Below are 26,462 nucleotides of genomic sequence, written 5' to 3'. Positions count from 1 at the left end.
CATCAGCTGGGATCATTACAGGGCTCCGAACCTGAGCCCGCTCTGCTCACACACACACACACACACACACACACACACACACACACACACACACACACACACACACACTCATACACACACGCCTCTCACTCACACACACGCCTTTGTACGAACCACTGCATTGGACTTCCATCTCCAAAGACTCGGTATGTACACTTTCCTGTCTTTGTGAATACAAAAAAAAGAGTTTGCCACGGGGGAGAATGAAAAAGAAAGCCACCTCATCACAGGAAAAGTTGAAGTAGAGCTGGAGACATGAGTATGTACTGTAGACGTTTAGGGTTTATAACCCCTTTTTAGGCTAACTATGGAAAATATAACAGTTACCAAGTTACAGGCTTTCCATAATTATTGCTTGTGTTGATGTGTAACTGTAAGTCCACTGTGGGAATTCTATATATATACGGTAGCGTATATGAATTGGAGCCTCACTGCGTTGCATGCTTCTTTTTGTTGTGCAGTTTGTGGTTTCCTGCTGAGAGTTGATTTGAGTCAGTCAGCTAGCTTTTAACCCATTTAGACCGGGAAAGAATCTGTGTCATTTTTAGATTTCTTTGGGCTATTCAAAAATAGCAGATCTGCCGCGCTATGAGCTTGTAGATCTGCTATTTATTTATTTTTTAATCTTGAAAATGTGTGCAAATCTTTGATTATATACATACATTTTTAACTCAAATCTTTGCGTCTGGGGGTCCCTGGAACAAAATATTTTCAGATGGGGGTCCGCGGCCAAATACATATCATTTTGGGAGGTCCTTGACATGAAAAAGTTTAAGAACCACTGATATTTGGTAACAATATTTAGTAAAAAAAGAAAAAAAGTTAGGATTTAGAAGCCATTTGTATAATCCCCAGAAGCAATAAGATTTGAGTTACAAATGTTCGCTTAAAAATATATATATTGAAAGATTTGCACACATTTTCAAAAATAGCAGATCTACAAGCTCGTAGCGCGGCACCGAGTGCCGTGCTACGAGCTTGTAGATCTGCTATTTTTGAATAGCCAAAGGAATCTAAAAATGACACACAGATGCGTTCCCCGGTCTTAATGGGTTAAAGGTTTGGTATGTTGAGTGGGTCATTTTACGTTTGTTTGTTTGTTGTTTTGTTTTACCGTGAAAGGGACAATGGCATCACTGGCAAGTTGCATGACTCAAGTTGACGGACATCCTGATGTACAAGGATGATGTACTTGATGTGACATCTGCAGAGGTTTAAGGTATGTCGTCTTTTTCCTGTTATGCCATTTGATACCTCTAACAATGTGATTTTAGTGTGGAAAAGTAACAAGCACTGTCATCCAGTTGCATACCTCTCCTTTATTTGGCATTCAATCAGAGTGGAACTGATGTGTGCCAGACAGACTGCTGCTGCAAAAGGTTCAATGTATAACCATTCCCTGAGTATTACTTGATGTCAGTGCCAGTGGTGTAAAGTAACTAAGTACATTTACTCAAGTACTGTACTTAGGTACACTTTTGAGGCAGTTTTACTTTACTGGAGTATTTACATTTTTCTGTATTTTATACTTCCACTCCGTTACATTTCAGAGGACAATATTGTACTTTTTACTCGACTACATTATTTGAAAACTTTAGTTTCTAGTTACTTTGATTTTGATTATTATTACAAAACATACATTAACCACTTCAGCCTTAATTTATACTTCGGCTATTTGAAAATAGCCGACCTACAAGCCACAACATGTCACATCGCGACACGTTGTGGGCTTGTAGATCTGTTATTTTCAAAAGATTTGTAGGCCTATGCATTTTGAAAACTTGTGAAATGGGACATTCTGCAGCACAATTAGTACTTTTACTTTTGGTACTTTAAGTACATTTTGATGCCAATACGTTTGTTCTTTTACTTAAGTAAATCTTGAAAACCGAACTTTTACTTGTAACAGACAATCTTTAAATGTTGTGGTATTGAGACTTTTACGTAAGTAAAAAATGTAAGTACTTCTTCCATCACTGCTTGATGTGAGTGAGTGAGTCAGTCAGTCAGTCAGTCAGTCAGTCAGTCAGTCAGTCAGTCAGCTGCAGATGAGTGATAACTGACGGCAGGAAGTGAAACTTCCCTTATATTTGATTAGGAGTGTATCCTCATTACTTGCCAAGACACATGCCTCATGTTGGAGTTCCTGTTTCCCCCTCTGGGCAGTCTTTTGTGATCAGTTGTTTTCCTTTATTGACATTCAGCAAAACATAAATGAATAACATTGTCAGTGTCCATTACGGACACATAATGGTGTTATGATTCTACGGTATCTGGCGTGACCTGCTTAACCTTATCTGTACATGTGTTGATTCTCTGTCATCTGCCTGTACAGATGCTTGAGATGTCATGGTCACTGATTTATCACAGTATGATAGATACGACATGCAGCTGTTGAAGAACAACCTCGTCTACATAGTAAAAACATCATGATCCACTCAATCCTTATCTGTTTCAATGGTGCATCATGATTCACTACATAAAGGCTGAACAGATCATAACAAAATGGTTACAAAAAGGAAGAAAGGAAAGGGGAAAAAGGGAGAAAATCACACAAAAAACAGCCATCCCACTTAAAATCCCTGCCACAAACGTTCCCTGGGATCCAGGCCCACTACCTGACAGGCAATAATTCTAAAATGCATTTAAGGTTAAGCTGTTAAAACAGGGAAAGCATCTGTGCCATTTTAGATTTTAGCTATACAATATATGAGTGTGTGTGTGTCAGGATTGTTAAAAAATAGCAGATATTCGTGCCGCACTATGAGCTTGCAGATCTGCTATTTTTGAAAAATCGTGAAGATTTGTGCAAATCTTTGAATATATATATATTTTTTACTTTTTTTCCCTTGCTTCTGGGGGTCCCTGGAACAACATATTTTGAGATGGGGGAGGGGTCCGCTGCCAAATACATATCATTTTGGGGGTCCTTGACATGAAAAAGTTTGAGCACCACTGATATAACAAGTTTATCAAGTAACTGTTAGGATTCATCTCTATCATTGACTCCTTCACCCCCCTTGTGGGTGTGGGTGCGAGAACATTTTTGACATGGTACACCAAGGCCTGGAGCACCATGGCAACACCATGGCACTGACCATAAAAAAAGGTCTTTCTTGTGCAATCGAAGGCCTTCAGTTACAGTACATTGTAACGAAAGAACTGTGGCTTGAGAATTTCAGATTTTGGGCACTATCTGAGATTCAAGCAGCCTCCTTACGTTGTTTGAGAACAGCCTGGATTTGATGGAGCCCGTCTTATCGCTATGCACTAGTTTCCTCATGTGGCCCCTATTCATATGGAGTGTCTTTATAATAGGCTATATATACAGCAGCCATATTGGAAGGAAATTGGGCCTCTTCCTTACTTCCTTCACAGGTGTTACCAATGATACTAATGAAGGCTCTGTTCCATTTTGTGTAGCACAGTGGTTCTCAAACGTTTTAATTGCAAGGACGCCCATAACACTGAGAGTGTACACACCCGTAAGGGGCCATTTGGAACCCCCTCAAGGAACCATGAGGGTCCCTGGACCACACTTTGAGACCCACTGGTGTTTCCAGTGAGCCAACATGCACAACATCAGCCCCCTGACTCTGTTTGACCAGAATGGAACAGAGCCTTAATTAGTATTATTGGTAACACCTGTTAAGAAGTAAGAAGAGGCCTGATTTCTTTCCAATATGGCTGCTGTGCATAGAGCCTCTGTATGGCAGGGGTCGGGAAGTAAGTTTGACCTCTGGCCTAAGCCATTAGATCACCGTTTCCCAATCAGTGGGTCGGGACCAAATTGTGGGTCGCTCGCGGATCCATTTTTGTGGGTCGCGAGTGAATAAAACTTAAAGGTGTGTGGTGTAACTACAGATAGAAATGTGTGTGTAATCAAATGTTACAGGTGCAGATAGAAATGCTTGTGCAATAATTTTGTTCAGGTCCCATTTTATGTGGCACTTTGAGGATATTTATTTAATCAAAAAAGTTCAAGAAGAAAATTGTATCTGGAGACAGTCAGTCATACTAGTTTTTTTCATGGTTCAAGGTCTCTTCTTAGAACAGAGAGAAACAGTGTCTTTGTTTAAGGCATGTGTTGAAACACAGTTTTGGTTTGTTGACTCTAAGGAGGAATGTTGACAGTGAAAACATTCATAGAAGAATGGAAAGAGAACTGTATGTCCATCCTACCCGGTTTCATCATTTGCCGGGCCAGATATGGCGGGCCACTTCTGGCCCACGGGCCGCCTGTTGCCTACCACTGCTTATGGTAAACATGAATGCACCTATTAAACTACAGTGTATGAAATTGAGAAACCCGCTATAGGGACATGTACAATGCATGGGTAAATCACCAGGCCCAGATGGAATTCCACCCGAGTGACCCAGCAAAGTGTGCTAGTAATAGGCTCTCACTCCTAAATTAGTCCATGAGCCAGAGCCCCAAAATTGAGCAATGATTATCGATAGAGTGGGCAAAACCAAACCTATATGAAATTGTTCATAGGGTCAATACGAGTAAATAAATATATGATAACCTTTCCACAGGAGCAGCTTTTTCATGGTTATCACACATTTTGTTATTTTCCCCATACGTACATGACAGGTGAAAAAATGACAAAATTAAAAGAATAGTTATCATAATGAAACTTCCCCAGTTGATTACTTACATGAAGACAATGATTTATTGTATTACAAGTTTTCTGAAATTGTATATTTAAATATGCAAATTAGGCATTTAGTCCATGAGCCAGAGCCCCAAAATTGAGCCAGATATTGAATATTCCCTCGTTAAAAACCTTTGACTCCAACATCTTAACAAAATGAAATAAGAATGTTGACTCTGGCTTTGTCCAATGTTCCAATGTTGATTCTGGAAAGTTATGCAAATTCAGGCATATTTTCCTAATGCCTAATTTGCATATTTAAATATACAATTTCAGAAAACTTGTAATACGATAAATCATTGTCTTCGTGTAAGTAATCAACTCAGTTTCATTATGATAACTCTTTTTTAAATTTTGAATTTTTTTCACCTGTCATGTACGTATGGGAAAAATAACAAAATGTGTGATAACCATGAAAAAGCTGCTCCTGTGGAGAGGTTATCATATATTTATTTACTCGTATTGACCCTATGAACAATTTAATATAGGTATGGTTTTGCCCACTCTTTCGATAATGAAATCTTGTCTGGCTCATGGACTAAATGCAGACTCAGAGCTTTTTGCTTGTGAGGGGTGTTTGTGATTCAAGTTACTAATGTCATGGATGTCAATTGTTTAAAAGCTAAATAAATGACAATGGTACTGGAGCCACCCGTTAAAACATCCATCTTCCTCTACATCCTCTACAGAGTTTAAGTGCCTCAGTTTGCCAACTGCAAATGTTCGCTATGTACTGATCCACTTTTTATAACATTGGACTATGAACAACATTGCTGCCTGCATTACATTTTGCATATATGGGTATACCAGTTACCCAGCTGGGCTGGGTAAAGGTTTTGTGTGTACTGTTTACATTCACATCTGTGCATGAGTTTCTAAAGAGTTAGAGAAGCAACATCACTGCCAATTTGGAAGGTTGTCAGAGCTAAGCCTGGAGCATGCAGTCCCGAGAGGAAATGTCCCTTGTAGCATGTTGGCAATAAATGATGATGGACTAGACCAGGGGTAGTATAGGCAACACAGGTGCCAACATTGGCACAGGGAACCGTGATCACTGGCACACTGGCATAAGTGTGAGAGAGAGGTTTTTTATATTAAACTTTCAAAAAAAGTTTAGTCAGTTAAATTAAGTCCCCTTGCATGCATACATACAGTATAGTCTGAGTGGGGAGGGACTAGGGAGATAGGTGGGTTATTGCTCTGAGTCTAATGATCATTACATCCTGATGTGAAAGAAAATATTCCATGTATATGGACAATCAAAATCAGTTGGAAATATTCAACTTTGATGTCGTGTCATAATGACATTTAATGTTGACATGGCATGGCACTCTGACGATCAAGAAAATGAAAACACAGCATTTCATGTAAAAAAAAGGATGCCGACCCCTGGACTAGACTTTGTCTGGATGTGCTGATGTTAGTGTAGCCTCGGTCCCAGCCTTTACTCATCTCCGAGGAGAAAAGCCTTTTCTAAGTGATCCTGGGCGCTACACTCCCCTCACCAGCCTAGGGAGCCCAGGGCCGAGCTCATGCCTCCTTAAATGCATGAGAGCCAACTGACCTTCTTGTCACCTGACAGGGGGGGGAAGTTTCACTGCATAATGAGTAAAAATACTCTTTATGCAGAAAGTCCCATTTCACAAGTTTTCAAATGTATGAAATGAATAAAAATCCTTAGAAAATAGCAGATCTACAAGCTCAAAACGCGTCGCTTTGTGACGAGTTGTGAGCTTGTAGATCGGCTATTTTCAAATTGCCAAAGTATAGAGGTCTGAAGTGGTTTGTAATAATAATCAAAATCTACAAAGTAACTAAAGTTTTCAAATAATTATAGTGGAGTAAAAGTACAATATTTACCTCTGAGATGTAGTGGAGTAGAAGTAAAATTATTGAAAATTGGAAATACTCCAGTAAAGTACACCTCAAAAGTCTACTTACATATAAGTAGAGTACATGTACTTAGTTACTTTCCACCACTGATTGTGTGTCATTTTACATACAGTACAAGTTGTTGAATGAATGCAAATTGGCAGAAATGTATTCTACATCTGTTGCTAACCATCCCCCAACTTATTTTATTTATGTATTTCTTCTGGGGAGACATTTCTCAGAACGTGTGTGTGTGTGACCGATCCATGGCTGTGTGGTTTCTGTAGAGTTGCCTGGGAAAGGGATGCGGTTTAGTCCGATTTATTTTGGTTACAGTACATCAGTTCATCCTGGACACACAGTGTTATTGCTTAGAAACAGGGGTCTTCAACGTTTTTCCAGGCCAAGGACCCCCTAGCTGAGAGCGAGAGATGAAGCAGGGACCCCTACTACATGTTGTATAAGATGGCGTTGCAGATTAAACTTTTTCATAGATTGGACAACGCTGGACAGCGCTCCACATGTCCAAGACTCTTCTCCCTCTTCCTCTCCTCTCCTGGTAGAGGAAGTCTGTCTGTCTGTCTGTCTGTCTGTCTGTCTGTCTGTCTGTGTCTCTCTCTCAGTACAGTGACTCAGTATTTTTGCTATCTTCCTGATTCCTTTACCTCTCTCCTACATCGTACCCCTTAATTTTCCCCTTTACTGTCCATCCCCTCCCCCTCAAATCTTTCATTCTCCTCCTACTCCTTTCTCTCCCTTTGCTCTCATACGTTTCCCTCCATCTTTTCCTCCTACCCATTATCCTTTATCTCTCTTCTATCTTTCTTTCCTTCCTCTCCTCTCACTCCTCTCCCATCCCCTTGTGTTTTAACGCATGTCAACCAGTAAAGTAGAAATACCTCCACAATAGTATTGATTTTGACAGCAAATTTTGATTCAGTTTTAGTCTTTTGAATACAATTCCATTTAGTTTTAGTCACATTTTAGTCATCTGAAATGTTTTAGTGTTAGTCTTAGTCGACTAAATACCATAAGATTATAGTCGACTAAATCTAGAGTTGATTTAGTCGACTAAAATGTATTTTGGCGGTGCCTTGATGGCGTCGTAATGGCTGATTTTGCACTTGGTTGCATGCTGAAAATAGACAATCTACAAGCTCCGAGCTACGAGCTCGTAGATCTGCTATTTTCAGAGCGCAACACACGAGAGCAACCATACATAAAATGACTTGTCTTTTAGTTCTACTGGATCTCTTCTCCACTCGTCCCTGTCTAACATTTTAGTCTAGTTTTTATTTGTTTAAGAAATTGTCAATATATTTAATCTTAGTTTTAGTCATCATAGCTTAGTTTATATGTAGTTTTTATTTAGTTTTCGTCAGTGAAAAAGGTTAGTCGCCGAAAATTTTTCGGCATAGTTTGCTCAGTGTCTCCACAAGAGCATGGAAATCGCTAGTAATCACTTTTATCAGAGGCATATGGATACTGGATCAGGAGCAGTGCGATGCATTGGGGAGCGCGGAAGTCATTACTCCTGTTCTCAACTCCCAGTTTGACCGTTACTGAGTTCTTGGCTCCGCATGGTCCATTAATATGTCACTCTTATTCCTGGAACTGCTCCACATCCATCGGGCGTGGGATACATTTCTCCCTGGAAAAGACGAAGAACTGACACTGCTTTCTGTGTGTTTTAAAGAGCATGGATCATGATTATTGTCTTTTTTATGGCGTGGCTCTGCAGTAGGCTACTTTAACCATAGAAGAGGGTTAACCAGGGTTTCTCAAACATTTTCTTGTCATGAACCCCCAAATTAATATGCATTTATCCCCTAACCCCCATCTGACAATGTTTAGTGCCATGGATCCCGTACCAGATTTGCGTTGTTAGAATGTTTAAAAAATATTCCAAATATTCCACATTTTATTTCAAGATTTTTTGGAAAATAGCCGATCTACAAGCTCACAACGCGTCACATTGCGACAAGGTGTGATGTATACAGTATATATGTTTAAAGTGCTCATGTGGCCTATAGTCGCTTCTTTTGGGCTTGTTTTACTAGACCTGGTTGCTTATTTCTCTCACAGAATCTGGCAACACTACAGGCATAGCCACATCAAGTCTGAGGTCATGCCGTTCCCATGTGGAATTCAGATATTCCACAATTCTTATTGTTTTATTTTTAGTGAACCGTAAATGGTTCTGAATGACGTATGATCTATTTCAGCACTAGCAACACGTTTTGCCAGATAGGAGGAGACACATAAAATTGATTTGAAGCCATTTGTGTCAACAATACACATGTTCTGCTTTTTGAAGGTCAAGGTACTGTATAGGGCCGAGCCAGAGTGCAAAGAAAGGTCATCAGAATTCATGACACGGAGGGGCATACAGTACCAGTAGCTGACTAGTCTGGGAGACTTCGCCTCAGATCCTGGACAGCAGGGGCGCGGCCACTGCGTTCTGATTCAAATCAACAGCCAATGAAGAAAAGGGGGCGGGATCCACATGCAGTGGGTGTTGCATGTAAATAGGAGCGACAGGAAGCAATTTCTCCTTGAGAAATTGCGGCCGCCATTGTTGTGTACTGCTGTTTGCCTCTCGTCGGACTGTTTAGACGAGTTGCACAGCTTTCAGACCGGTAAGAGGCGTGTCCGCTCAGATTCTGAGCGTAAGTTACATCCCGCGCGCAAATACCAGGGCTCTGGCCCAGAAGTATGCGAGAGCTGGCGAAAACTTCTGGGAACTCAGATTAGTAGCTGACTGGATAATGCACAGACCCAATGTCCCTCCCTGGTTCATTTATACACAAAAAATGCCTAAAAATATGAATTGCTATAGAGTACCGAAGTCCTGACGTCACTCCCACTACCAGCAAATCTTAGATCAGGTCATATAAGAACTGTGTTACAAAAATAAACAAACCACCCCGGCGATTTTGTCTGGTATGTGACTCTGTGTTGAACGTATGATATTGAACGTCTGTGTTTGGAGAATTAGAATCAGAATCTTTGGATAAATTAGTACTTTTTGACTGTCAATTAATGCTGGGGTGGTTTGTTCATTTTTGGAACATTGTTCTTATATGACGCGATCTAAGATTCCCCCTATGGGAATTCCTATACAAAGAACAACGCAGTGACCCAGGGGTATAGCGCCCTCTAGCGGCAGTGATATCAGTTTTCGGTGCTATTGATATCTGCCTCTGAACTGTAATACTTTTGTCAGGACAGGAGAAGCTCAGTTTCATTACTTCGGTTTGGCTTTGTAGGACAGACTGGCTGGCAGTGGTGGAAAAAGTACTCAAATGTTTTACTTAAATAAAAGTACCAATACTGCAAAATAGAAATACTCTGTAACAAGTAAAAGTCCAGAATAAAAAAAATACGTGAGTAAAAGTACAAAAGTATTGGCAATTTTGGCATCAAAACAGCCTAGGTAAAAAATAGGGCTAAAGTGGTTAATGTATGTTTCATAATATCATAATTTATATCTGAAAAGTAACTAGTAACTAAAGTTTTCAAATAATTGTAGTGGAGTAAAAGTACAATATTTGCCTCTGAGATGTAGCGGAGTAGAAGTAAAAGTATAGACAATGGGAAATACTCCAGTAAAGTAAAAAGTAAAGTAGCCTACAGTACTTAGTTACTTTACACCACCGCTAGCTGGGAACTTTTTTCTCCCGTCAGTTGAGCCCACGTACTTACATTCAGCTCACAGATTAAGTAGAGTTATTATTACACCAACAACACAAGATTGATTTATTCCGCAGTGTAAACAGTTTATTGTTTGAGAATGGATGAACCTTGGGACGACTGTTCTTTTACAGCACATTCATGCCAATAATCACTGTCCATAAACATAGTTGTGCTTCATTAATCCTTTCAGATAAACAGTTCTATATTATCTCCAGGGGTCCCCTGGAGATAATATACAAGCTCATAGCTTGTCACTTTGTGCCGCTACGAGCTTGTAGATCTGCTATTTTTTTTAAATCGTATAAAAAAAATCTAATCTTTGAATATATTTATACATTTTTTGATGCAAACATTTTTTACTCAAATCTTTGCTTCTGGGTGTCCCTGGAACATGTTTTGAGATGGGGGGTCCGTGGCTAAAATGGTAACGCCAGGTTAGGTCCAATCTGGTGCATATGCTAATGTTCCATGGTGCTATATCATGAGTTATTGCTTATAATGGACTCCTTATAGAATGTATTTTGTGAGTGAAGTGTCCCTTTAACGTGCACAGTGTTGTGCTGGTAATGGTTACAGAAGAGCTGTGATAGTGAAGTTCACAGATAGTGGTTCCTGTACGGTACGGATAGAAGGCCACAGGTTCATATTCCTCACGTTTATGACCCACACGTGTGAGTGATTACACACAAACCCCAAGGCTTTTCACATAGTGATCGTTGTCCTGTGTCAGAATGACGTCTTCTTAAGTCTGCCACACCAGTGGTTCTCAAACTTTTTCTGGTTGCAGATGCCCATCTCAATATATTTTGTGCCAGGAATCTCTAGAAGCAAAGATTTGAGTTTAAAATATATATTCAAAGATTTGCACACATTTTCACGATAAAAAAAAAATAGCAGAGCTTGTACATGTGCTATTTTTGAATTGCACATGTACAAAAAAGTATAAAAAATGGTTAAACTTATGCAGATGCTGGGGACCCCCTGGAACGTCCCCAAGGACCCCTGGGAGTTCCCGGACCCCACTTTGAGAACCAATGTGCTACATTTCACACAAAATATTTGTCCGGAGAATCTAACAGTGACTACAACCGTAGAATGGGCTTCAAACACAAGATTAAAATATAGCTGCAAGCAGCAATAAGCGGTTTCGAGGGATAAGGCAGAGGCAGGAAGAGGCAGGCAGAGAGAGAGAGAGCGAGAGAGAGAGAGAGAGTGAGAGAGAGTGAGAGAGAGAGAGAGAGAGAGAGAGAGAGAGAGAGAGAGAGAGAGAGAGAGAGAGAGAGGGGCAGTGAGAGGCAGTGACAGAGAGAGAGAGAGAGAGAGAGAGTGAGAGAGAGAGAGAGAGAGAGAGAGAGAGAGAGTGAGAGAGAGAGAGAGAGAGAGAGAGTGAGAGGCAGTGACAGAGAGAGAGAGAGAGAGAGAGAGAGAGAGAGAGAGGCAGAGAGAGAGAGAGAGGCAGTTAGAGAGAGAGAGGCAGAGAGAGGGAGAAGAAGTGTACATGCATTAATTAACAAAGTCATGTATGTAAAGGATATGGATAATTCCTTTAACGGTCCATTCATGAAAAGTTTCCAATGAGGGCCTGTAAGCAATTAGAGGTTAAGAGTCTTGCTCACGGACAAATTTCATTTCATTGACACATTTGCTGGCCTGGCCTGGAATCGTACCTGGGGCAACCAGGGCCTCTGGCTCCCTAGGCGGGCTCACTAACCACTCAGCTATGGCCGCAGTACTGACTGAGCCATTGGATAGACAGAATTGGATTTCATGTGTGGTAAGTTATCATACAGCATGGGTTGCTTATTATATACATACAAGCTCATAACTGCATATGAGTAATCTGGTTCCCAGGTGTATAGATGGTTGTTACAGGTATAGACTCATTTGTTTGTTAATGTTGCTACCCTTTAAATGGCCATGGCCAATAGCGTGGTAAAACTAAACATTATTTCAAAGAAAAAGCCACCAGGCCACTAATGAGTTGTGAGTGAAGACAGGTGTGATTGGTGATGAGTGAGAGCAGGTGAGAGGGGTGGATCCAATCCATGGGAATAGAGAAGAAGTGAACATGCATTAATTAACAAAGTCATGATTTTTGTTCAGTAAATTATATTTGGACTGGTTAAATTGGGGTTTGAACCAGGGACCTACAGACTTGCGGGTAGACAGTGTAAAGGATAATTCCTTTAACAGGTCTGTTCATGAAAGTCCTTGCGGTCTTGTTTCCAATGAGGGCCTGTGAGCAATTAGGGGTTAAGAGTCTTGCTCAGGGACAAATTTCATTTCATTGACACATTTGCTGGCCTGGCTTGGAATCGTACCTGGGGCAACCAGGGCCTCTGGCTCCCTAGGCGGGCTCACTAACCACTCAGCTAAAGCTATGGCCATACTGACTGAGCCATTGGATTGACAGAATTCGATTTCATATGTGGTAAGTTATCATACAGCATGGGTTGCTTATTATATACATACAAGCTCATAACGCGTGACATTGTAGATCGACTGTATGTGGTTACTGTAGGTGTTGTATTAATAATTACATCTGCAAAGTAACAAGTAACTAAAGCTGTCATCTGCTGTAATTGTAGTAGAGTAGAAGTAACACAAATGGAAAGTAAAGTAAAAGTACCTAAAAATTGTACTGTGCATTGTAAGCACTGGCAATGGTACTTGAGTAAATGTACATAGTTACTTTTCACCACCATTGAGGAGCCAATGACTGACAGGCTAGGTATCACCAGGTGCACTGATTGCTAGAGTGCAGAGGAACATGGGTTGATATTAATGGTGTTAACTCAAAATGTATATATCACACAGCTTAGATTTTTTTATTAAATCGGAGAGTGATGTAAAAAAAATCTGTAGTGTAAAAGTTGCACGTTCATCAAATGTCAATGTATAAATTTTCTTGTGTCTGGGTAGCTCAGTTGGAAGAGCTCTTGACTGTGAACCGCAAGGTCATGGGATCGAATCCTGGCAAAAGCGATACTGTTTCGCTAACTGCTGTAGATCACTGGTTCACAAAACATTTACCAATAAAGTTTTTTTTTGTCTCCTCGGAATGGAAACTAGTGAAAATAGTCGATCTACAAGCTCACAACACATTGCTATCTGAAAAGTTGTGAGATTGTAGATCGGCTACAAGAAAGTATGTCATACATAAAAAACAACTACTCTCAAAAAAGCATTTCATGTTATTGTTTAAAAATTGCACATGTCTGAATTAACAGGGTCATGTTTTGTACAATGCAATTTAAATGTAAACTCTAATGAGTGAGGTTTGAACCGGGGACCTTCGGCACATGAGGCTCACACTCTACTGATCAAGCTATTCAATCCACAGCCTCAGACAGTGAGAAAGGAGAATCCAACAAAACAAAAGGGCGAATGAAGTACGTCATACATTGAAAATAACTACTTTCAAATAAGCATTTCCTGTTATCTTTAACAATTGCACATGTATTCATTGATCCAGTCATGTTGTGTGCAATGCAACTATAATGAAGTCTACATGAGGTGGGATTTGAACCGGCAACCCCGTGGTTTCAAGGCAGATGATTAAGCCATTGGACCAACAGACCTGAACTGGTGAAAAGGGAGTTCACACAGATGACACACTTTCACGCAAATTGCAAATTGCAAATTGCAAAAACTGCTCAAAATTGCAGACAATCTAAGGGCGGAGCTTACTGGTCAACGTGATAGATGTGTTCCTCATGAGTCAAGGCACATGTGTAAGCAGGTTTAATGGCTGTCGGCCAAACGAGGCATGACTTTTGCCTGTTTAAAGTTTGCATTTTCAAAAAATTGCTATAGCGCCCCCCTTTGACCAATTGGAGTAAGATTGGTTTCAGTGATACTTGGAATGACCCTCTACATTATTGCAAAGTTTCAAACAAATATGAGTCTGCATGAACGTGTTAGGGGCAGACAAATAATTGTCATAAAACTGCAATATTAATTGGCTCATAAAAGCTTAATGTTTTCACTTAGAAAAAAATCCAAACCATGTTTTTGTCGGCATAGGTCCAAAGTACATGTGTAGACAGTTTCGTGCAGATTGCTCAAAAATCCCAGGAGGAGATAGATTTTAACTGCTTTTCATATAATTCAAAATGGTGGGAGATCTAAAGGTCAAAGGTCAAAATGTGAAAGTTGTTAGGCATGAGGAGACGCATGTGTGTATCGAAGTTTCATGGCTGTAGGTCAAACAGGGCATGAGTTGTACCTGTTCAAAGTTGGCATATTTCAATTGAGTGCTACAGCGCCACCCTTTGGCCAATGGTTGTCAGTTTCGGGTCTTCGCCGTTTGGCATAGCCCTCTACCATATTGCCGAGTTTCGTAAAAAGCGACCACGCGGTTGGGCCAGAACTGAAAAAACGGCGGAAGAAACGGTAGAGTTTCAATAAGGCTTCGAGCCTGATAGGCCTCGAAACCTTAAAAAAGGATATACTGTATATATTAAAAGAACCAATATTAAGGAATTATTAGAGTCAGAGCCATAGTGGACAGACATTCCTGTGATCCTACAAGGATCATGAAAGTAAATAGTCATAGTACTTGAGACCTCTGTCTCTGGACCCACGTGTAGGTTTTGCAGACCCTGGGGAGTAATTCCACCCAAGCCTCAAATGTTGTATGTGTAACACAGTTCTTATGAGGGAGGCCTCGTTCACGGCCTCCCTCTCAATGAAATAAAGATGCTCCCAGTACTCTCCTTTCTTTTGAACGCAAAAACACTCTCCGTACAACAGGGAAAGTCACCTGGGCCCCCTTGGTGTAATCTTTTCTACCAGAAATATGTGACTTATTGCGGCCCCCCAAGAATAACATTCCCACACAGAAGTTGATCTGGCTTTCTGCTGGCGCAGCACTGCGGGACACTCCTCTGTGTTGTATTGTCTTGCCTTCTTCACCTCTCTGTCCTGTCATGTCGATCATAGCAGAAAGTCGTAGGCCTCCCTCACACAGTTAAAACACTTGTTTTATGGCTGCCTTATCTATGCCTTACGTGAGGCATAAGGCCATTTCAATTAATTCCCTATGGAAGTCACATGGTTTGATAAAACTGACTAGCCTCACGGCTCTATCGCTCTACCCCCGCCCTCCCCTAAGGCAAGTCAGTTTTATCAAACCATGTGACTTCCATAGGGAATTAATTGAAATGGCCTTATGCCTCACGTAAGGCATAAGGCAGCCACAAAACACTTGTTTTAACTGTGTGAGGGAGGCCTGAGACAGCATTGTGTAGTTGTTGTTAGGGAAACAGCTTCTCTTGCTATCATTGCCTTTCTTCACCACAATTACATTCACATTACACACACAGTATTTGGCAATTAACTGTTTTGTAGAGTCACATCAAGCCTAGTAGCTTGTACGTTTTGTTTCACCTCTGTTGAGGCTCCGAGTGTGATCTATGTTCCCTGGGTTCTATGTTCCCCGCTTACCTAACCCTAAGGTAAGTGGGGAACATAGAGCATAGGGATGACCGACCCCGATACGAAAAGGTGACATATCTCCATGTGGGTTTTGGAGGTCCCAGAAGTCAATACACTCTAGCTGCTAGAATCTAGCAAGATACAGTAACAAACAACACTGATCATAGGATACCTTTTTGGACTTCCTAACACTCCAGAACGTTTTAATTTTTTTATTGATCATAGGACATTTGTGAGATCTGATGTTCACGTGGAGAGACTGCGCCCGCCCCCTTAGGTGACCATGTGTGTGGGTGGGCGAGCCGTGGAATTTGCTAATTTGCTCTTTAAGCACTCCTCACACTTGGCTGGAGTCCAAACTAACTGGACTCTGAGCTGGGTGTTACTGCACACCAGAGATCTCTCTCTCTCTCTCTCTCTCTCTCTCTCTCTCTCTCTCTCTCTCTCTCTCTCTCTCTCTCTCTCTCTCTCTCTCTCTCGTCGATTCACAACAACGTATTACAACATGTAAAAAATTACAGTTTTAGTATCTATTCAGCATGCCAATGGTTCAGTGTAAATGTGGAAAGGCTAGCCGACGGCACAAGGCTCCAAAGAGTAGAAAATACCCAAGCAAGTACATGTTTGGGTATTTTATTACCTCAAAATTCATCAGGCAGTGCATGGTGACAAATACAAAAAATAACACTGTCCAAAAATGAAGTTACAAAATAGGACATAGGGAATAAAATAACCACTTGAAAGCTACATTTAAGTGAAGCAACAAATCAGGAACTCAAGAAACTTCTAACAGGCTACACCTTCCATGAAGGTCCTGGCAAGCTCTCCCCTTGCTGTTGACCCTTAACTAGCCTCAAGCCAACTGAACCCCTTCACCTGTAGCATGCCTGCCTCTTAAACAGGTTGGATGTACTGTACTTAACTACACTTTGGAGGATTTTTTTTTACTTTACTGGAGTATTTCCCATTGCCTATACTTTTACTTCTACTCAGCTACATCTGAGATGCCTCTTAAATCAGTAAGTGGTAACCAATTAACTCAAACCTGGCTAACTAAGGCCCAAGAGTTATCTTACACACATTATTATTATTCATAAAGTCAACTGTTTCCCCGGCGCCAATTCACAAAGTAAAAAATAAGACAAAGCCATAATACAAACATATTAACAAACACCCCTCCTCCTCTTCAGTGCTTGGCCCCTTCCAATCAACAGGATTGCCAGAACTGCAGAGGAGAGACAGGTGACCATCAAACGATTCAATTTACTTCACACAGTGACAATGAACAAACATGTTAAAACCCCTTTCAGTCCTTGTGTGTTACTTAAAAATGTCATTTGTACAAATATATGAAACATGCAACACAATTGCAATTAGTCATTTGACTCAGCTGGTGGTGTACTGTATGTGCAAGGTCCTTGATTGTGTGTACAGTGCACGGCTGCCCCGTGACAGTAAACACTTATTCCATGTATCTATGTATTTATATCTACAGCAGATGTCATAGAAGTAGTTTGAAACACCCCCAGGCTCCTACATACTAGATGGTACAGTATCTTCTTGATAGGATATGGCATATTCTAGGTAAGGGGATTTCAACAGGGGGTCCATGACCCCTAGGGGGTCCTCAGAGATACTGCAGGGGGGCCGCCAAATCTTTGTGTGATAGGGACTTTATTTTCTTATTTTTACATTAACCACTTGAACCCTCGCATCCCTATTCTGGGGGGAACATTAGCCGAAAAGAGCAGATCTACAAGCTCACAACGCGTCGCAGACACGTTGTGAGCTTGTAGATTGGCTATTTTCAGCGAGGAGGTTTGGTGTACAGGGAAAAAAGAGCAGACCCAGTACAGAGCCAAAGGTCAAGTTTACTAAGTATTGAGGGTTTAAGTCGTTAAATGTCTGAAAACACACATTTAACATGAATCCAATATGAAGTGGGGGTCCCTGCTTCATCTGTTTCTCAGCTAAGGGGTCCTGGGCCTGAAAAACGTTGAAGACCCCTATAGGTAGTTACCTGCAGCAGGGACCTAGGTTGCCAGGTAGGCCTACAGTAGTCTATAGCCTTATACAGGTTGTTGTAGACAGTAGGTGTTGGTTATAGCATGTAAATAAGATCACGAATGGTGAAATACATTCCTCTTATCTCATGTTTTCTCATTGTGATAACTCCAGTCATTGTAAAGTGCTTATTTCCAAGCAGCTGATTCATTTTTTATCAGTAGTACTTGATAGGGAAGTGTGACATTTAAAACAATAAATCTGTTGCCTCTCCGTCTTCTCATTACTGTACATGCACTGTGGATTACCAACTATAAAATTCATTGACGTAGCTTTATTGATTCCGCTTTAAAGTTTTATCACTGTAGATATGATTCACATATTCCAGTACATCCTATCTACCTTTATACAGGCAGAGGGAAATTCACTTGAAATAAAGTTAATAAATACTGATATCTCTAAGATACTTGACTTATAGACTCCGTTATAGAGTTTATTCCAGGTGACTCACTAGCATCATTGATCAACGCTCTTCTGTGAGCATGTGAGCTTCTATCAGCATTTCAAACAAACCTAAAAGTTGGTTTCGTCCCTCTTCTCTGCTTGCCAAAGAGCTGTCACTGGCATCTTTAGGGCCCGAAGCGAGCAGCACCAACGTTGCAAAGCCCTATTGTAATGTAAGGAATTATTATTTGCAAAATTAGTTGTATTTTTGTGGGGCTAAAGGCGCTTGAAAAGGTGTGAAACTTTTTCACACAAATCAGAAGTGGTGAAAACAAATATTGTATGGGTTTTCTTGACATGGGTGTGGAAAAATTACTTGATAGTGCCCCCTAAAAATGTCAAAAAGTAAGCTCCTCATTACGATTTCACTTGGATGTACCAAATTCAGTAGGCACATGTACTGCAAGTGGAAACCATATGTCCAAAACTGTTACTTTTCACTTTCACTTAAAACTATTCATGACAAACTCTCTGACCACCCGAAAGGGCTCAACAATGAATTATTACTGAATGGAATGCTATAATTGACATTCCAAAGAAAAATGTGTCCTTCCATGTTTTTCTCCTTCTTGGCCTATTCTGTGCGTGTTAGTACCAAATTAATTCAGTGCTTTTAATTGTATTTTCCACTCTGACAAACATTGGGAGTAGGACAGACATAGTGACGGTTGTCTCTTAACAATTGTATTTGTATTTGTATTGTATTGTTCACTTTCTTGTATTTATGTGGCATGAATCCCCCCCCCCCCTACATTATTGTTATTTTGTATTTTCAATGATGCATTAGGACAGTGGTTCTCAAACCTTTGAATTTCAAGGACTCCCCTTAACTCTGACAGTGTACAAATGGAACCAAATGGACCCGTGGACCCTAACAGGTCCATTTGGTTCCATTTGTACACTGTCAGAGTTACAGACTTGTAAGGGTCCATTTAGAACCCCTTCAAAGAACCCTGAGAGTCCCTGGACCCCACTTTGAGAATCACTGCATTAGGATATCAGAGGCACTTGTGTATGTACCTGTCCTTTAAGGTCACGTGACCATTGTCAGCACAAGCTGTTTCCTATTTTGATTATCACATAGTGGTTTCTGATTGGATGTCTATACCTGTCTGAAATGTATTTAGTGATGTTGTCAGCCTAATTGAATCATGCCTGAGGATGGTCTACGCGACCGAAACGTTGTTGTTGCATCAATAAAACTTCTCTTGAACGTGCAAGTGACAGTGTGTGCGGGTATATCTCTCCTAGATTAATCTCATACTGTTTTTCGCTTACGCACGTCTGCTCTGAAACTGTCTGTCTTTTTCACTTAAAACAATTCAAAAATAGCACATCTACAAGCTCACAACGCGTCACATGTGAGCTTGTAGATCAGCAATTTTTGCTACTTTTGTGTGACACTAAAGTATGACAAGTCACCGGCTTCGAATGCTATCAATGCATTGAATGTTGAACGTTTTATCAGACCATTGAATGGGCGAGTAGGCGACGAGTAGGCGCTATACGGACCTACCCGCGATTTGTCAGACCATTCATTGGGTGTAATCAGGAGCTACTGACCTACTTGGAGGCGGAGCAGTCCCCACAACAAGATTTACGATTCTGTGCCTATCGGTACCTAACTCCAACGGCGCTGAGTAGTAGGCTCAGGCGAATGTCACACCGTTCAGGACGGCAACTCGGTCGCTTTAGCTCCCTCAGTGGTCCTTCACGGGGTTCCAGTTCGCCTGAGACTGCGCGCCTCCGTCATGGTCCGAAACCAAAACCAAAACCGAAACTGAACTATTTAAGTCATCTCCGTTGGTAGGTCAGTATGTCTTGATAACACCCAATGAATGGTCTGATAAATCGCGGGTAGGTCAGTATGTCGCCTACTTCGCCCATTCAATGGTCTAATAATAGGTGATAATGTCCCATTCAATGCATTGATCAGGTGGACAAGTAGGGCATTCATTTACGAAAAAAAAATGAAATATGGAGATACAAGGTTTCTGCCCGACAGCAATTATCCACCTCAGATGCACTTGTATCCACATGTGAGTGTAGTCATGCATTTTATTCTGTTCTGCTTACGGAAACATAAAGGATTGTTGCTTTCTTTACACTGAAGTAGATGAAAGGTTCCGGGTTTCTCCGGCTGACTGAAGTCTCCTCTCTTTCCATCTGTTCCCAGGTATCATGGGAAACGATGGTCTGCCATGCAAGCTCAGCCATCATCAATACGCCTCCAGAAACTAATTTCTGCTTAGCTGAACCCGAGGATCAAATGCCAGCAGTCCCTCCCCTCTAGGGTCTCCCTCTCAGCGTTCTAAAAGTCTAAAATAACAACAAAAAAACACAGAGTAGACTTCTCACCCAGTCTTAAATAATAACTCACCAATTAACTGAGGAGAGAGAGAGAGAGAGAGAGAAGAGACCATCAGTATCTTGGCTGTCCTGCAGTCCCTTCTTCAGCTTTCGGCACTAACCTTCTCCTCTAGCTGCCATGGGGATGGGGTACTATGTCAGCAAAAGCATGGCAATGGCACTACTGCTGTTGGCGGCCATTGCCGTGGTCGTGATCATGGCGCTGTCGGCGGTCTACGACCGAGAGAGAGGCAGGAACGCAGCGCTTGAAGCAGCGGTAGGGGGCAACAGCGTTCCTACAGCCACCACTTCAACCGCGTCCGCTGCCTCCACCGCCTCCTCCGGCCCCAAGGAACCCTGGGAGCTGTACCGACTTCCGATCGCCCTGTCTCCAGTCTCCTACAACGTGACCCTGTGGCCTCGCCTGGAGCCCGACCCCGAGGGCATGTACGTCTTCAGCGGCCGCTCCACGGTGCTCTTCACCTGCCTGAGAGAGACCGACCTCATCCTCATCCACTCCAACAAGCTCAACCTCACGGACTTCCAGGGACTCCCGGCGAGGCTGACCGGCGTCAACGGAACCTCGGCGCCGATCATCCTGAGGTCCTGGCTGGTGGCGAAGACGGAGTACCTGGTGATCCAGCTGGACGGCGGGCTGCGGGCCGGGAGGTCGTACGTTCTCCACACGGAGTTCAGGGGAGAGTTGGCCGACGACCTGGCAGGGTTCTACAGGAGTGAGTACGTGGAGGACGGCGTTAAGAAGTAAGTACTGGGATGGTGACCAGAAACGGCTTGACATAATGACACAGTTACTGTGATCCATGATGTGACCCATGATCTTGTTGCATTTAGTTTAGTTCCATCTCCTTTTTTATTATTATGTTGTTGTTGTATTTTTGCTTTGTTTAGACCCTCCAGAAAAACATGATTATGCGATCGCATAATTTACCGCATAATCAGCAAAATGGCGCATAGTTATGCAGGGGTAATTTATTTTCAAAAAGGCTGCATCACATCGCATCGCATTATATGCGCATCGCATCGCATAATATGCTCATCGCATCCCATAGCATCACATAATATATGCATCGCATCGCATAGCATCGCATAATATGCGCATCGCAACGCATACATACGCATACAACGCAACTTTCCGCATCTTCACCTTCACGGAATTTCACCGCATAAAATCACATAAAAACCCTGCATATTTCATCGCAAAATCTAAGATTTTAGCCCGCATAATCAAGGATTTTAGCCCGCGTTTTTCTGGAGGGTCATTTGTTGTGTTATTTGTTGACATATTTTGTTGTTATGGTTTGTTTTGTGTTCTGAAAAAAAACAACTAAAGAACAATGGGTGACACTATATGTTATCTAACTGGTTCAAAATGGTTTTGTTTTTTTCTTCAGAGTTGTCGCCACTTCTCAGATGCAGGCAACATATGCCAGGAAGGCCTTCCCCTGCTTTGATGAGCCGGCCATGAAAGCTGTGTTTAACGTGGTCCTCATTCACGACCGTGGTACTGTGGCTCTCTCCAACAGCATGGACATAGGTTGGTTCCTCAGTGCCTTATAGGTTCACAGGTTCGGGATTTGTAGTGTTCCCCCCCATCCAGTTATTACACTGGCCCGGGGCTCAGTCCGAAGATAGAGAAAAGACGTAGGCAAGAGAAAAACATAGGACAAGACAAAGAAGACTCAGTCACACTGTCAGTCAGTCACAACAGGAGGGAGTAGTGGCTAAACGCACGCACACGCACGCACGCGCACGCACACGCACGCACACGCACACGCACACACGCACACACACACACACACACACACACACACACACACACACACACACACACACACACACACACACAAAACAACAAGTGAACCTTGGAGTCCTCTACAGTGCAGAGTCGGGTCTTAAGCATGTTTTTTAAAGTCCCAAAAGCTGGGGGCAGCTTTGATCCTCATAGGGTGTTTGTTCCACAACTTAGGTGCCAACACAACAAAGGCACGGTCGCCCGTTCTTACTGTGCTAGACCGTGGAGTCTTCCTGTACAGCTGACTGTCAGATCATCTGAGTGACCTGGTACTGTGAGATTGGTCTATGAGTTCCGCAACACACACACACACACACACACACACACACACACACACACACACACACACACACACACACACACACACACACACACACACACACACACACACACAAAACAACAAGTGAACCTTGGAGTCCTCTACAGTGCAAAGTCGGGTCTTAAGCATGTTTTTTAAAGTCCCAAAAGCTGGGGGCAGCTTTGATCCTCATAGGGAGTTTGTTCCACAACTTAGGTGCCAACACAACAAAGGCACGGTCGCCCGTTCTTACTGTGCTAGACCGTGGAGTCTTCCTGTACAGCTGACTGTCAGATCATCTGAGTGACCTGGTACTGTGAGATTGGTCTATGAGTTCCGCAATATAGGGAGGTACAAGACCGTTACGGGCTTTGAACACAAACAAGAGTCTTAAACGTCACTCTACTTTCTCTACTTTTCCCTAGAGGGAAGGGGTGTTTTTCATTAGCCCAATTCCAATACCAGAATCTCTGCTCACTCCACACTCGGTCCTCCAGCTTAACCTGGAAATAGTTTTGTCCCAATTTGACATTTGCTTTTGGAGGAGGCGAGACCGGAGAACGAGTGAGCTCTCCAAGCTGCTTGGAGCATCAAACAGCGAGTGTAGGCTTCAGCCTGTTCTCATCATAGACATACAAAGGTAGACGCCTCCTCCGGCTCTGAGGCGTCTGTATCTCGGGCGCGCACCAGCTTCCGCCCTCCCTCGGGAAGTTTCTGCTTGCGTCACAGAAGGGGACGTTCGGTAGGCCAATCAGAGGCCTACCGAACATCCCCTTCTGTGACACGCGCGGAAACTTCCCGAGGGAGGGCGGAAGCAATACAAGGTATTGCGATACGTAGGTCGTTCCAATGAACTGCAGAGGCCAATGAGGTATATTCTATATCTATGGTTCTCATCCTCTCGCCGGAAGTGTTGACAATCTGTTCTGTTATTGGATGGACCGTCTCCTTGGGCTATGGGAGGGAAACCATGTCTGGGGAGATGGGGTCTAAAAAAAAGCAAAGCAGTTGCTGTGTCTTAGACTTCAAAGGGATGTTTTAGAGACGGCGAAACTTTGTTCTGCGTGCTCATATAGTAAAGTGTAAACATAACGTGCAGAGACACTGAGGTACATGTATATATATCATTCAGAAACAGTGATGTCAGTGATCAAAGCTACTGAAGTAACAAATTCAATAATGAGTTCATCTTTATTTATACAATCGTGCTGTTTGTTGTGCATTGTGTGGGAGAATTCATGTCAAACACCTCATAAGAGAAATACAGCTCGCATCTAATATACAACATGACATGCAGGAGTAGCGAGTGATTGAGTGAGTGAGCAAGAATTGGAATGTGGCTGTCAGTCCAGCCGGCTTGATTCCTCCGGACTCGCATCTAATCCTCTCCTCTAACTTCCTTCACAGGTGTTACCAATGACACTAATGAAGGCTCTGTTCCATTTAAGGCAGGTACAGACTGCAAGAGCTTTAAGTGGTCGGGGGGTCATCTGATCGTTAAGCATTACACACTGCAGGAGTTTATTTCTTGAAATCGGCTGTCATAATATCGTTGTGGTCTTAACAACAGGATTGATCCCCGACAAGGGCTGACACACTGTAGGATAGTTCACTAGAATGCTATCTCCAGAGTCAGACCCAATACATACATTTGAGTTTATTCCAATTCATTTTAATCGACGTATCCCGTGATATGCCTCTCTCCCTCTCCCTCTCCCCCCTCTCTCGCTCTTTCTCTCTCTCTCTCTCTCCCTCTCTCTCTCGCACGTAAAGTGCGCAGTAGCCGTCAGTGACAGCGTTGCCATGTCCGCTTATTATAAGCGACTTTGGGCTTGTTTTTCTGTAGAGTTGCTTGTAAATATTGGTTGTTGCGGGGTGCATTTTTTGGGCTTATTTGTGTAGTTGCTTATTTGGCCTTGTTTCCTAATGTTGTTTAAACCAGTGGTTTTAACAACACATAATATGTATTTGTCCACAGACCCCCCTTCTGTAAATATGTTGTGCCATCATAGATCCCCATACAAGATTTGTGTGGATTTGGAAAATATTCCACAATTTTCTCAAGATTTTTATTTGCGACGCGTTGTGAGCTTGTAGATCGGCTATTTTCAAATATCCAATGTATTTGTAAATAGGTTTAAAGTGCTCAAGTGGCATTTTCTTGGGCTTGTTTTCATAGACCTGGTTGCTTATTTCTCTCGCAACATCTGGCAACGCTGTTCATAACAGCGTGCACATGCTGCACACGCACACACACACACACACACAGAGCTCGCTCTTGCTCCCACTCTCTGTCTGTCTCTCTCTCTCTCTCTCTCTCTCTCTGTACAATTCCTCTAAAATAAACAGCCCACCAGGCTCGCCCACTCTCTCATTTTGTTTTATAATGTTAACTTAATACAGGACTGGACGGTAATATTGCGGTAGGGACTGTTTGTTGTGGTCAGATCCAGCGACGCTCCCCTGGCCACGGTGGCTGTAATGTGCTCTCATTGGCTGTAGCGTGGATCTTCTCGCAGACCCTTTCATAATGTATGATACTGTCCGATCTCCTGTCTGGGACAGAGCTGAATATCTAACATGGTAGTTATCTGAAAACGGTCGGAAAGCCGTCGCAGAGCGGATAATCGCGGCCACATCGTCTCGCGGAACCTTTCACACAGAGCGAGCATTATCTCGCAGATCAAAGGCCGATCTGCGTCAGATCGGGAGGTTTTGTCGCCGAGCGCCAAAAAATGTCGGCGACAGCAATATCGGACCCAATCTCCTGCAATGTGTACGGGCCCTTAGTGTAGCACAGTGGTTCTTTTTAAATTGAAGGACCCCCATAACTCTTACTCTTAGAACGTACAAGTGTGTGTGTGTGTGTGTGTGTGTGTGTGTGTGTGTGTGTGTGTGCGTGTGTGTGTGTGTGGTCTGAAATTCTTTATTAGGAATAACCCCTCCCCTTGAGATGAACCATCTCGTTTTCAAAGGGGTCCGCACATACAAAATACACTGTGTGTGTGTGTGTGTGTGTGTGTGTGTGTGTGTGTGTGTGTGTGTGTGTGTGTGTGTGTGTGTGTGTGTGTGTGCGTGCGTGCGTGCGTGCGTGCGTGCGTGCGTGTGTGTGTGTGCGTGTGCGTGCACATATTGGTCAAAAACACTAGATAAAAAGTAGCTCAAAAAGTGTGACATGAGAGATTGTACAACCAGGTGCAGTTAAATAATTAATAGTTAATAGTTAATAGTTAAAAGACTTGCCCAAAACCTACAGTAGCATATGGCTGGACAGAGTGTGAAACACTGGAGAGCTTTTAATTTGAGACGGAGACGAGAAGCCTTTTTTCAGGTTTTTTATGTTATCTCTGTAGAGCAAGAGTGTCAAACATATTTTAGGTTGTGGTACTTTACGTATTGGTCAAAATGCGACTTTGTGCAGGTCGGGTCACTTTTGTGTGTGCGTGCATGTTCCCAACAGTGAAGGCATGAAGGCTGTCATAGTATTCGTGCACAGCATAAAAAAAACATGGGTAACATTCGTAGGCTACTTATTTCAGGTTTAGGACTTTAGCATGAATGTGTTCTACAATATATTACATTTTTATGTCATACTTTCTGAGGTGTGTACAGTAGCTTTCCACCATCAGTATCCTGTTATGTTAATATGTTATAATAATAATTAGATGCCTGATGTTTGTCATCAAGACATTTTATACAAATTGGACAATTCCCAGTAGAAACCATGCCAGCTTAATACCTTCCCGGCCGAACACACATACATTTTAATTATAGCCTGCCAAAGAACACA

General features: G+C 42.3%; 1 protein-coding gene across 1 annotated transcript in view; it reads left to right on the top strand.

Moving 5' to 3' along the window:
• LOC308083061 (aminopeptidase N-like) overlaps positions 1 to 26,462 on the top strand; it is a 47,693-nt gene continuing 21,231 nt past the window's right edge. The window contains exons 1-4 of the mRNA XM_080425189.1: positions 1 to 185; positions 1,162 to 1,258; positions 20,389 to 21,323; positions 21,974 to 22,116. Of these exons, the coding sequence (XP_080281315.1) occupies positions 20,701 to 21,323; positions 21,974 to 22,116 (766 nt within the window). The 5' untranslated portion in view covers positions 1 to 185; positions 1,162 to 1,258; positions 20,389 to 20,700. The remainder of the gene's footprint in view (positions 186 to 1,161; positions 1,259 to 20,388; positions 21,324 to 21,973; positions 22,117 to 26,462) is intronic.

This window comes from Gymnoscopelus braueri (assembly GCF_963280865.1).
Source record: "Gymnoscopelus braueri genome assembly, chromosome: 1".
Classification (NCBI taxonomy): Eukaryota; Metazoa; Chordata; class Actinopteri; order Myctophiformes; family Myctophidae; genus Gymnoscopelus; species Gymnoscopelus braueri.
This window is presented reverse-complemented; position numbering and strand designations above follow the sequence as displayed.